At 36.4% G+C, this 13890-nt stretch overlaps 1 protein-coding gene across 4 annotated transcripts in view; it reads right to left on the reverse strand.

Annotated features, from left to right (window-relative positions):
* Nucleotides 1-13600, reverse strand: part of PLEKHA1 (pleckstrin homology domain containing A1) — a 40922-nt gene extending 27322 nt beyond the window's left edge. The window contains exons 1-3 of one of the 4 annotated variants that reach the window (XM_058187768.1): nt 13299-13600; nt 1357-1517; nt 266-322 (exon numbers count right to left, since the gene is read on the reverse strand). In XM_058187768.1, coding sequence (XP_058043751.1) covers nt 266-322; nt 1357-1497 — 198 coding nt within the window. In that variant the 5' untranslated portion in view covers nt 1498-1517; nt 13299-13600. Of the gene's footprint in view, nt 1-265; nt 323-1356; nt 1518-13047; nt 13260-13298 lie in introns of those variants that run through there. The other 3 variants (XM_058187767.1, XM_058187766.1, XM_058187769.1) reach the window with 3 other exon arrangements.
* Nucleotides 13601-13890: the final 290 nt, after the last annotated feature.

Raw genomic sequence — 13890 nt, forward strand, 5'->3', positions numbered from 1 at the left:
CTCTTACAATTCTGAATTTCCACTGAATCATTTCACTCAAAATGAATTTTAAAAAACTGAAATGACTTTCAACTCTTTCAAACTACATACTCTTTCAGATTACATACTCAGTTAAATATAATTCCAACTTCTATTTTGAACATAGAATAATAGAGTTGGAAAGGACCATCCAACACCTTGCTTGAGTAGGAGAAATATAGAAGTGAAGGGTTTTTTTATGCATTATGAATTTAGAAATGCAATAATCTGAGAAGCATACACATACCTTTGAAATGTAGGTAAGTTTAATGGATCCAACTGGTGGAGATCCAGAGGGGAGGTTCTGCAGTTAAGAATACAGCATAGTAGTATAAAAGAAATGCGTGCGTGCGCACACATACCCCTTATCATTTCAACCCAGATATTTCAAAATTTATCCAACTGTACAGGTCATTCTTGACTTAAAGCCAGAACTGGGACTGGGTTACTGGTGAAAATCATTAATATCATAGAGGCACACAAGTAACCAGACCCAATTTCATATTTTTTGAAGTGTCATTAAGCAAATCCACATTCATTAAGTGAATGACAAAGTTGTACATGCAAACTCCTTTTTCCAGGTTTATCCTATGGTAAAAAGAATTGAAAATCAACCCATCATAAAGATGAACTTATTGCCAAGTGCCAAAATGTGGTCATGTGACTTTGGGAGGGGGAGGGTTGTGGCAATACATTTTACAATGGTCAAAAGTGCTTTCTGGGTCCCTGGTAATTTTGAACTATCATTAAGTGACCAGTCATAAATCAAGGACTACCTGTAAGGTTCTAACAAGCTTTGTTTCATTACTTCAGGGCAACTGCACTGCTATATATTATCCTAAGTTGCAAAATTCTGCAATTATTTATTTTCTGAAATAGCAACTAAAACTGAAATATACTCTTAATGTTAAATTTCTCTAAATCACACTCCACTGTCAATTTTAGCCCATAATCAAATAATAAGCACCATATCCCATTTATACACTTGCTAAGTTATTCATTTGTTTCCATAACATAAAAGTAGAATCAGCAATGAGTGATGTTTCAGGTTGCAGCTTTTATTATTCCTTGCTGTCTAGGTTGATGGGAATTTAAACTGCCTATCTACAGTATAAAGATATAAAGTTTTAAATGATTATCAGCTTAATTATAAAAATAAATGTTTTCACTATGCTGCACAGTTCTAAACTAATATTTAGCACAATAAAAATATGAAATGATTAGCAATTAGTATTTTCAGAAGCTGCAGAATCTTTCAGAAACTTACAAATTTTACATTAATAAATATAATAATATTTATCTAATTTGTATAAACAAAATAAAAAAGTTGAAGTTTACCTGCGGATTATCCATATACCATACCAAATTATCTTCTTTTGTATCCAATATGAAATATCTCCGCAGAAATTTACCACTATTTTCATTTTCTTCAATATCTAAAAAACCACAAATACGATTTTGACGATCCACATAAGGCATTTCTGAACCTGAACATTACACTGCAAAACAGAAAGATTGCTTTATTGTAAGTATGTAAATTGAAAATGCTATATTTTTAGTTTCGTTTAAAAAACTCAGCTTTTCAGTTTAATTGCAGGAAATGTATTACTTGCATAAACCAACAAACATTTTATGTGCATAAAATAGGATTTAACAAACAACTGCATTTAGCAGGTTTTTAGATGTATGTCATTGACCTGTAAAAAAAAAATCTAACAATATACCCAATGTTGTACGTCAAAATGTTAGTTTTCTAGTAGCCATTAAAATTATAGGATTATATTAAGTTGACTCAAATATTAAAACTATTCTCAAATAATTAAACTTGCTTAATTCTATCAACAAAGTCATGTAGCAATTAGATAATTATTGTTTCCCTATCTGGTTAATTAAAAATATCTAGACTTTTAAAACTTGGAGCAAAAATGAAATAGAATACAGGTTGGGGAAAGGAGATACCACCAATTTATAAAACCCCAATGCTTGCATTCTATGTTGTTCTGCTTGAATGCAACACTAGTAGCTATGAAATAAACACAATATTCCCTCAAAATCAACAAGAACTGAAAACAATAGCTTACTGTTCCAGAATATTCATAGATCCAAAAATCTATAGATCTACCCAAATAGAAAATTTACTGCAGGGTTGATATATAAACAATTTACACGGTACTTATATGAATTGAAACCCTCTTAACTATATATAAAACTTAAGCCATTGGCTTCACTGATAAATTGGGTAAAATGCTAATGAGATGCCAGAAACTTTTTCTCCAGATATTTATATATAATAGTCATACTGAATATCACTGAGGCAAAATACATGCAGTAGCAAATAGTTTGTCAAGATACCCAGTACTAATTTTAGTAGACTTTTAGAACATTCTTTACATTTGTCTGTGTTTGTGTGTGTCTGTATGAGAGAGGATGGATGGACACAGAGAGATCTGTATCTAAATACTGATATAGTTCTCACATCAGAATTTTGCTTCTGACATAGCACTATCAACATTTAAATTTATAGAAAAATAGTTTACTATCACATGTATATCTACACCCACCATGTTCAACTCATTCACAAGGATAAATTTTCTATGCTGGCAGAATTATTACTCAAGCTGAGAGTATTAAAAAAAATACCAAAAATTTCTGAAAATGTCTTAACCATTGCTAAAAGCAGAGAATATACAAAACTGTTTGGTTGTTAATTCTGAGTCAAAAGATAAAACATTTCTTGCAGGCTATGGATTTTGACAGAAAAGTAAATATTGCTGGTGGGAAAAAAAGATTTCATGAATTCCAGATAGAATGGAAAAGGTCTTATGCTTTTGAATTTAAATGACATTATATTCTTAGTTGTCAGATTATTTTTCCAGATATCTCAAGAGTGCAATATTGGTCAATTTTATAAGATCTCCTATCATTCATTGTTTATAATACATAATGGAGATATCCTAATAGCTTGTATCAGACCAAGTCCTATATTTCTAAGGAAACAATCTAGCACTGTTTGCAAAGAATAACAATTTTACTCAGATTATAACATGTTACTATCCACAAGCAGGTAGAGAAGCAAAAAAGAATAACTTGAATTGCAAAATGAATTTTAGCCTAGCAGTTCCCAACCTTTTTGGATCCACTGATTGGCGGCAGTGGTGGCTGCAGGGGAGGAGGGAGGGGATGGTTGCGCGCACACAACCTAATTATGTGCAAATAAAGCTTCATGCACTCACCCGCGTCTTGCACAGTTTGGTTCCCAATAGGCCGGTCCATAGTCCAGTGATTGGGAACCCCTGTTTTAGCCCATAAAAATCCATTTTTATCTTTGTTAAATTATAAAATAACTTACATCCATTCAATAAATTTAGTCATCACAACATACCATGATCAACAAATAAGAAGCAAAATCCCAAATTTGAATATAAACTTAAATGTCCAATGGCATGAATTCAAGGGACTATGAACTTAAAATGCAAAGGCAGCCTACAAATTCTTTGATCATGAACAAGATACTTCATGGAGATAACAAATAGTAGGAAACAAAGAATGAAACTTTGCATAATTCCCTCATTCAAATGGCGTGGTGTCAAAAATACTGGTCTCAAATCTCCTTTCTGATAAAACCTACCTGCAGGTAGAAATGGATGCATCGTACAACTGTTCCTTCAATGACCAATACACTGACTTATTCCAATATCCCATGATCAGCATTATCAAATGCTGCCGAGAGATCTGAAAGAATCATTCTGTCATTCATTGCTTATAATACAATGTAAAACTCTCATGTCTCTCTCCCAATAGAGGCCACTAAGCAGGACAATCAAGAATAGTTTCCTAGTTCTATTCAGAGCTAGGTCTAGTCTAAAATTACTGTATTTTATTCAAGTTTTCTCATACTTGGATCACGTTTTGTCAGAACTCTCTGCTACAACCTGTCCGTCTTCATGGCCCTGCATGGTATAGTTCATAGCTTCATTGAGCTACACAAGCCCCTTCACCACGACAAGGCAGTAATCCATGAAGGGGGAAAAGCTGATGGAGAAAGCTATGGCAAATCTAGACAGCATACTAAAAAGCAGAGACATCACCCTGCTAACAAAAGTGTGTATAGTCAAGGCTATGGTTTTCCCAGTTGTAATGTATGACTGTGAAAGATAGACCATATGAGAGGCTGAGTGCCAAAGAATTGAAGCCTTTGAATTATGGTGCTAGAGAAGACTCTTGCGAGTCCCTTGGACTGCAAGGCTATCAAACCGGTCAGTCCTAAAGGAGATCAACCCTGACTGCTCTTTATATCCTGAAAATGTAACTGAAATACTTTGGCCACTTAATGAGAAGGACTCACTAGAGAAGAGCCTAATACTGGATGAAATCACTGAAGCAGTAGGCGTGAGCTTAAATGGACTCCAGAAGATGGTAGACTCCAGAAGTCCTGGAGGAACATTGTCCATGGGGTCGTGATGGATTGGACACAACTTCGCAACTAACAACAATGCTCATACTAAGTGACATTTACCTTCTCCAGGACTTTGTCCAGCAAAGGGATATTTACAACTGACAGTTGTTCAAAACTTCCCTTTTTCAAAGCAGTGGAGATCACTCTCTCAATTAAAAGGCCCTCCGAAATTTTATCACTTACTTTCCCTGCTACAGCTGGATAGGCATGCTAGCAAGAGCCTAAAGTGTGATCATTGCAATATTCGTTATGTCTGCAATTTTCTGGACAGTCCCAATGTGCCAGTAGTCATAAAATCCTGAGACAGCTTTGAATTAACAGCAACAGCATTGACACTGAAATCAAGACAATTGTCCTGGGACAATTCAAGCCCAGCCCAGAGATGACCTCTTCAACTGTGAATTTGCAAAAGCTTCAATATTCATATAATTGGGTTTTTTGTGTTTGGTTTTAAGAGTATTTAAAAGTATTAAATTAATTACAGAGGATGTAACTGCAGAATGGCAACTTTCATTCTTGCCATTCTACATGCTTTGAGCATGCAAGAGAAACCCTATGTCCCATCTGAAACAGAAGCCCTTTCGAGAAGTGGATTTCTCAACTGTTGTTTCCTACATATAAAATATTATTAATTTATATCCTACTTTTATTTTGTATAACCTAAGGCAGTGTACATAACATTCCTTAAGTATAGTTGGCCCACATGTGCAAAGAGAGGAAGTGAAAGAAGGTTGTTGGATAATTATTGAAGATTAGTTTTTATCCATTCCACCAACACCATTGATTTTAAATGCCAATTCTATTAGTCTAGCATTTTTCTTATTGTTTTATTTGTAAATTGTAATGTTTAAATGTTGCAAAAGAACCTGACAGGAGATTCTTGTCAGGAAAAGATAAGTCTGTAATAAATAAACTAAGTAAAAAATAAATAAAAATGAGGAGGGAGAGAGAGAGAGAACAGGCTTAGTTAGTAGTCTAAAACTCAAGAAAGAAATACAATAGAAATTAGAAAATGTTAAAGTTTATTATTTATTTTAAGGATTTCAGGAAGCTTGAAGGGTTTGCCAACTGTAATGCAGATTTTCCAAAAATAATTTTAACAATATTACGATACTATTTCTTTTATGCCATTTTATTATAAAATTTTATGAAACTTGTTTTTATTTATATTGCAAGTGAGAGCAGTACTGTATATTTATGGTTACATATTTTACAATGCATTTTATTTGTACCTTGCTTTTATTATTTTTACAAATAACTCACGGCAGTAAACAAAATCAACATACATTCCTCTTTCTATTTTCCCCACAACAATAACCCTGTGAGGTGACTTGGCCTGAAAGACTGGTCCAAAGTCACCCAGCTGGTTTTCATGGCTAAGGCGAGACCTGAACTCATGGTCTTCTGCTTTCTATTCTGGTACTTTGACCACCAGACCAAAGTGTGGTGACCAAAGCTATAATGGAAAAAAATGCATTTGTGATATTTTATTGAATTAAAAACTGAGTTGAATAGTAGACTTTAATAACTAAAAATCTATTTTGGTTTAGAGATATAATCTTTGGATATTTTACTCAATATACTCATACTGAATACAATTCAAAATATTTACTGAGAAATAACTGTTGAAAAGCTAGCTTTATCACTTGTTCAAAATGAGACATGTGTCATCTTTTTATTGTCTGTCAGTAGAATTAGACATCTAGGGTATATAGATCAAGATCTATAAGCTAAAGTATTTTTGAAATGATTAAGATACTAGAAGACTATTATTTCCTGCTATAGTTGGCTGGAGAACTATATCTATATTGTGCTAGAAATTCTACGGTGAAACAAGTTACAACATTTTACCACTATGCCTTGGAGTTGTAGACAGAAACTATATATTTAAGACCAAATTGACATTAAAAGGAACAGTATTCACAAAACGTAAGAGCTGACAAATATTTCACATACTCCAGATTTTCTGAGATAAAACAAGCACAGACATATTTTCAATCATTAGATTCTATTGTTTTTTTTGATACTCTTCCTTTGCAAACTATGTCACATTTTTGTGTAGATGGATTCCAGAGCTCCTTCACCTGCTGAAAACAACCATTCTTTTCTCGGGGGAAAAAAAGAATTTTAATCTGAATTAACGTGAAAGAATGAAACAAATCTATGAAGAGGAGTCCAGATAGCTGACTTCATTTATTTCTGCATATTTGTGTGCAAGCCTACAAATCAGTTTTTGACTCCTGGCAACTGCCTGGGCTATTCCAGCAGGTTTTTGGGAAGTGTTCTGCCATTGCGTCCTTCCTTGGGTTGAGAGAAAATGACTAGCCCAAGATCATCCAGCCAGCATTGTGCCTAAGGCTGGACTAGAACTCATGGGTCTCCTGTTTCTAGCCTGATGCCTTAACCTATACACCAGTGATGGCTAACCTTTTCCGGACCAAGTGCCCAAAGCTCCCAAACCCTCAAAATGCAATGCATTCATGGCCCCGGCGCATGCACCCGGTCCCCTGCACATGTTTGCATGCCCCCCGCACATGCGCAGCAGAGACCCGAAGAGCAGCTGGCTGGCGGGAGGCACACGCACATGCACAGTGGAACTGAACTGGGGCAATGGCTCGTTTGCTATCAGAGAGGGCACTGTGTGCCACCTCTGGCACACATGCCATAGGTTTGCCATCACAGCTATACACCAATACACCCAAACTGGCGTTATTGTTTTTTAACAATAATAAAAACAACTCCAGCCAATGAACTGTAAATCCTTTAATTATAAAAAAAATGTTTTCACTTGGGTTATGTATTGATCTATTAACAAAATTATCAAGAAACACATATTTCTAAAAGGCTAGTCAGGTCTCTGTTTAAAAAAGAAACTAAATCTGCATCTCTGATATCAAGATATTTGTTGCTATCTGATATCTGCTGCTTGGCAATTTACTGAAATTCTAATAGCTCAAATATAATAGCAAAGGATTCAACATATCAACAGTGCTCTGTATATTAGTCAAACTGAGAATAGAAATAGAAGTAATGTTAGAGTTAGGGCTAAGGATAGGATAGGACAGGAAAGGACAAGATAGGACAGGACATAGAACGCAGGAAAAACATTCTTTGTTGTGCCTTTTTAATGACGATTCTAATGATAAGTGTCCATTTCAAATGACTGTTCTATTATCTGAAAAAATTCACTACTTTAACAGAGGAATCCGTATTTTAACAAATGGATGTTTGTTTAGACAATTCATATGATCTACATTTTTTTTAGTGTTATGTTAATACTTTGTGTTCAGAAAAAAATACAAATTTTTATTTTGACTGGTATCTGACATCCTACCAATATTTTTTCCTATGTATAATCATAGATAGACTGTTTTTTGCTTGCACTTCAATACCTACTACAAGATTATTTGGACACATTTAATGTTTGTGTTTTTTATATGTGAAGTTTTTCCGGAAGTTTATTCAGTATTTTTTAACACTGAAAGGAAGTAGCTATATCAGGCCAAAAATCAAGAAGACACTTGGTGATTCTTCCCAGCTTGAGGGAAGCTTTGAAGCTTTTTTTTATTGTTTCACACCTACTGACAAAACCTTGCCAGAAAGCAGACTCTACTCACTGTATCTACAATATACTCTGTAAACTATCAGGGAGAGGCTGTCTTCACCTTCGTTCTTGAACAGATAATATCTGGACTGGGTTGCCTTTCACTCCTCTGGATTGCACACAGTCTCTTCACAATGTACAAAGTCACATTCTACATGAAAGAAATATTACAGGGTACATGTTGGAATAGAACAAGGAATAGTTATGTATGTGAATATGTTGTGGGGAAAGGTTTCTGCAAAGTAAAAGTGGTGAGTGTGTGTATGTGTATTACGAGATACAGGTAGTCCTCGACCTACAACAGTTCCTTTAGTGACCGTTCAAAGTTACAACGGCACTGAAAAAAAAGTCCTATTACCATTTTTCAAACTTACAACCTTTGTAGCATCCCTATGATCATGTGATCAAAATTCAGATGCTTGGCAACTGGTTCATACTTATGACTGTTACTGTATCCCCAAATCATGTGATCACCTTTTGCAACCTTTTGACAGGTAAAATCAACGGGGAAGATAGATTCACTTAACAACTTTTCAGCTGCAATGATTCGCTTAACAACTGTCAGTCATAAAAAGGGGCAAAACTCACTTAACAAACGTCTCACTTAAAAAACATAAATTGTGGGCTCAATTGTGGTGGTAAGTCGAGGACTTTCTGTATTACTGTACAGATTTATGTATAATTTGGACAACCCAGCCACTGATCTAGACTTCTGAGAATATAAAAAAACAGTAGAATGCTAATGTAAATATTCTTCAAGTCTTTGTTCAGCTTCTGGGGTTTTAGCCTGCAGACCTGATATTTCTCATACATTATTCTCCCATCACTTTCCCTAAAAAAAGGTACTGTGCATTTGGACATAGGGTAAATTTCTAAGCAATTGCCAATATTATGATATCACTGAAATATGAGCAGAATCAACGTTTTAGATTTATATCCACGTTTAATTATTGCTAGGCAGACCTTAGCACACCAGTAGCATTAGAAGGTGTCATATAAGTAGTTTTCATTTTTTTAGGATCAAGGAAAATGATAGTGGCACTTAATGTTTCATGTGCTTTATGGAAGCCTTTAGCATTTTTTCATTTCTATCTACCCTTCAAACTTAATCAAATTTCTTTATAAATATGCTCACTCTAATGTGGTGCTTTCCAGATAGTCCCTTCCAGATGTGTTACGACAATTGCCAAAATTCAATCACATCTGGTGATCAGCATATTGAAGGTTTTAATAGTACTGTTTTAATAGTAGCCTGATTCTTTCTTCAATTAGTCTGCTTCATTTAAGAAGTTATCCAAAATTTAAAGATGTTATGTTTTAATATTAGGACAAGCAAAAAAAAAATTCTCTGGACATTATGCCAAGAATTTTTTCTGTTAAAAACTCCAAATTGTATTAACAATTTTGAATCACATAATCTTACTAGGAAAAGTGTTCTGTTCTCCTAGTCCATTGTCAATATTGACTGCTTCTAACCTCCCATAAAGTAATTTATATTATTTTTCCATTCAGCAAAGATTTTCAGTTTATAAAGTTTTCAACAAATAAGCCACCAATAAGACATAACAGAAAATTAAAAACATATAAGCAAACAAAGCAGAATAAATAAAATATATATATATTCCATAAATTCTCACATAACTTCACTTAAATTCATAAAATTTTAAACTCATATATTAACCAGATATGCTATAGGCCTTGGCTATTTCCCAAAGCTGTATAAGATATTAGACATCCAAATATAAATGTCTATTCTTTACATGAAAAAATCATGTTTTTCTTATATTGTGCTCTGTAAACTTGGAGACTTACACACCACTGTCATTGTATTTTCGTTAAGAAAATGTATCTATTTTTAAAGATACTTCATTAATTTCCTTTCTTATTTTAAAGAAATTGGCAAAAATTACAGTACACTGTGATTCAAATTTCAAAAATCAAGTTGCCTTAATTTTTAATTATCAATGCAGTTCTTTAAAATAATCTCCCTCTCCCATGTGTATGTGTCAATGAGTGTGTGTGTGTGTACATAATAGCATCAGTTTAGCACACAACTATCCCATTTTCACTGGAGACAGTAATCAATATTGCAGTTTATTTTATTTTTTTAGATTTATGCAGATGTTCATTAATATTTCTAGCTCCTTTTTGATTTAATGTGAAAACTGAAAAGCAGTTAAGATATAACTAGTATCCTGAGTTACAAGTATTCCCTTAGCGAATGTTCGAAGTTACATGATAGGAACCCCCTAGCGTTTACAAACAACTCCTTAAACTACGAATCTTGCAGCACCATGGTAGTTGTTCACCCTTATGAACAACCACAGAGTCTCTGCAACATTCATCCTGCACATCGGAGGGGCGCATGCGGCTGAAAGGCTGGAAAGGAGACTCATTGCTAGATCTTCACAAAGTAATTGATCCAGCATGGTAGGTTGGGTGGATGGGGAAAGCAATTGTGGGGAGCATGAGATATTTCAGTGGGTCAGGGAGGCCTTGGGTAGTTTTAGGCAGATGGCCTGTTTCCATGGCCTTCCCCACCCTGAAATACCTCATGTGCACTTAACGAGTCTCACATTTGATTAGCGAATGCGTGGGCGAAAGGAGGGAGTGATCCCGTTCAAGGTACAAGATTCACTCCCACGAATCCTCAGATTACGAATGGAACGGGCAGGCTCCATTGCATTTGTAACTCGAGGACTAACTTTATTATCCTAAATAACTATCATTCAACAATTGTGCAACAGCATTTTTAGGAAACTTTTTTATGTATACATATTGTTTTTATACTATATAAAACATACATGTTTATTATTAGCCTAATTATTTTGTAAATATAGAAATAGCTAAAATAGCAGGAAATAATAGTTTTAGGAAATAATTAAGAATTCGGGAAGCTAATAATCTCTTCTTACACAAGCATTTATAGGGAGTAGTCAAGCTTCTTCCCTGAAAGGCAGATAGAACTTAATTTTACTCATAGCAGAGACAGAGTCATTAGCTTGTCACTGAATTAATGACATCTAGGCTTAATTGTACACTTCTCAATTAATGCTAAAGGTTAAAATACCATCTTTGGAAATGGTTGCTTTAAAAAAAGCAAACCATGTAAAGAAAAAGTTGCATTCAATTCAGCAATTCTTTTTAAAATGTATAAAAATCAGTTTTTATGTTAGTAAATGTACTAACACACATAAAGCTAAGCCACATCATATTTTATAGTCAACAATTGCTGTTTTAAAACATTATTTTTATTATACATGCTTCAAAACAGAGTATTATCTCAACATCTTGAATCCATTTCCCCCCCAAAAATGGCTACTGATTTTAAAAGCTATCTGTTGAATACCATTTCAATATGAGATGGACAGAAAATAAATTTAATAAATAAATATGGCCATAACTTTAAAAAGATTTTTGTAATCATGATTTGAATAATAAAATATATTTTTTCAATACATTTTTCTTAAAAGTGTAGAAAAAATATCTTCTTTCAACCAACCATTTGAACTTATGTGAATTTATTTGTTAATCAAATTCATATAACTACCCATCTCTCCCCAAAGTGGACTCTGAGCAGTGCATATTTGCATGTCACATGGAATTACTCCACACAATACACCAATATTGAAATTCAGTTGTTCAGAAAAAAAAATATTTCTCATTTCGTACAGAATCACTTATACCAAAACACTGCAATTTTTAAAAAAAGGTTTAATAACTGTCAAAGTATCAATAATAGGCATAGCAACATTACTAACTGGGTCAATAAAAAATTCCAAACACAGAAGAAATGCCTAATGTAACAAAAAATCCACCAACAGTAGGCTTTTTCAGCCATTAAAAATGTACTCAAATCTAATGTGTCCTTTATTAGCTGTTCTAAGATTTCAGTTGGCTAGGACATGTTGAAGTGCACAACTGAAAACTTAAAAGAGTTGCAAGCATTCATGCCCCCACCCATCCTTTATAGGAACAAAAGCATGCAACCACAACTGAAATCACCCTTACAATTCAAGCTGGATAAGATCGGAGTCCCTTACCAGGTCATACTAAACATAAAAAAAAACAAAAAACACTGAAGTTAACAAGAATGACTCCTAGACACAATCAGCCTTTTTGGCCACTAAGCAAGCTACACCATCTTCAAATACTTAGCAGTTTAATTACACCACGCAACTGCAACATTTCCCTCCCAGGTAAAAAAGCCACCAAAAGCCCTAGTCAAAAAATAATACTAATATATAGGCGTTCCTGCCAGAGAAAAACCAGGCATCTACACAACCAAGCCAAGCCTAATTGTGCTTATTAAACAGGTAACTCTTCACACCCATTATTTTTCCCCCATTCATTGTTTATCTCCTCTTCCTCTCAGCAGCTTGCCTTTTCCCAACCCCCTCAGATGGGCTTATGAGGTCCACCATACCCTGCACCTGAACTCCCAATGCACCCTGCTTCCCCAGCTTTGCGGCTTCTCAGCTGCTGCTCCTCCTCAGAATAGAATAGAGCTGAAAGGGACCTTGGAGGTCTTCTAGTCCAGCCCCTTGCTCAATGGATGCAGAAGAAAGGGGCTGTCTGTGGAAATTCTCAGTTCTCAGATTTTTAAGGCACCAGAGCTGAAGAAGCTTCTTGAATGAGAAGCGAAACGTCTTCAGAGAAAAACCAGAAAGTCCAGTTGCCTCTTGGAAAAAAAAGCACCTTTAGGACCAGAAAGGGGGCTCGATGGACTTAAAACGACCTCCAAAAGCCCGAGCACTTTCTTTCCTTCAGAGGCCAGCCAAAGGCTTCCCAAAAATAAGAATAAAATAAAAATGAAGACCACAAAGCCCTCTCCTGCTATTTCTACTCAGCACCGGGCGTTTAGCAGCAGCAGCATGCTGCCTCTGAACATGGAGGCTTCATCCAGGATGTTAGGGGTCCCGTCCCGTCCCCACCCCACCCCCAATCTTAACTTCTCTCTAAAACCGACCTTTCTCCATCCATGATGAGGCAAAGCGTCCATGGAAATGAACTCATAAAAAAGGGGCGAGGAGGATGGCACGGAGGCGAGGGGAGAAAGAGCAGCTCGCCCCTATGGCGGAGCCTCCGGACCCCCCGAGAGTTAAAGCGCCTTCCGTAGCCTTCCCCCGCCAACAGGCTCCGCATCGGCTCTTTCCGCATCCCTCTCCAGCCCCGCTTCGGGTCTTCCCCCGCTTCCTTCGCTCTCCCACCCAGGCGTACCTTCGCCCGTTTCTCCCCCCGGCAAAGCCCTCCGCCTCCACCGGAGCGGCGCGATCCTCTGCGGGGCGCAGCAAATGGGCGGGAAGAGCCGCTTCGGCCCAGCTGGTCCTGGCTCCCGCGAAGCCTCTGGGGCAAGCAGAGCCGCCACTGCTTCGCTCCGTCCTCGGCGCCGTTCCGCCCTCTTTTCCCTCACAGTGCTTCGGCTTTCCTCCCCTTCCCTCCTCAAAAAAAGAAACTTTATGACATCGCTAAGCTACAGGAACGGCCTCCTTAGGAGCCGTGCGCCTGCGCCGAGCTCAGAGACGCGGGCGAACAAGATGGGGTTAAGGCACCAAGACTACAAATCCCATAAGGGCGCTAGGCCAGAAAGGTGATAGGAAAACTAGCCGGGCTGCCGAGAAGCATCGTGGGGTATGTAGTCTAGAACGGACTCTCTCCGTCTCGCCATTCCTTTGAAGCGTTGCATGCTGGGAATTGTATGCTCCATTTCGCTACCTCCAGATCTGAAGTTGCATGCTTGGATTTGCATCTGTTCAGGGAGAGACCCTTCCTTGTACTTAGCGATTGCAGAAAAAAAATTCTTCTGATGTTA

This window comes from Ahaetulla prasina, chromosome 6 (genome assembly GCF_028640845.1).
Source record: "Ahaetulla prasina isolate Xishuangbanna chromosome 6, ASM2864084v1, whole genome shotgun sequence".
Lineage (NCBI taxonomy): Eukaryota > Metazoa > Chordata > Lepidosauria > Squamata > Colubridae > Ahaetulla > Ahaetulla prasina.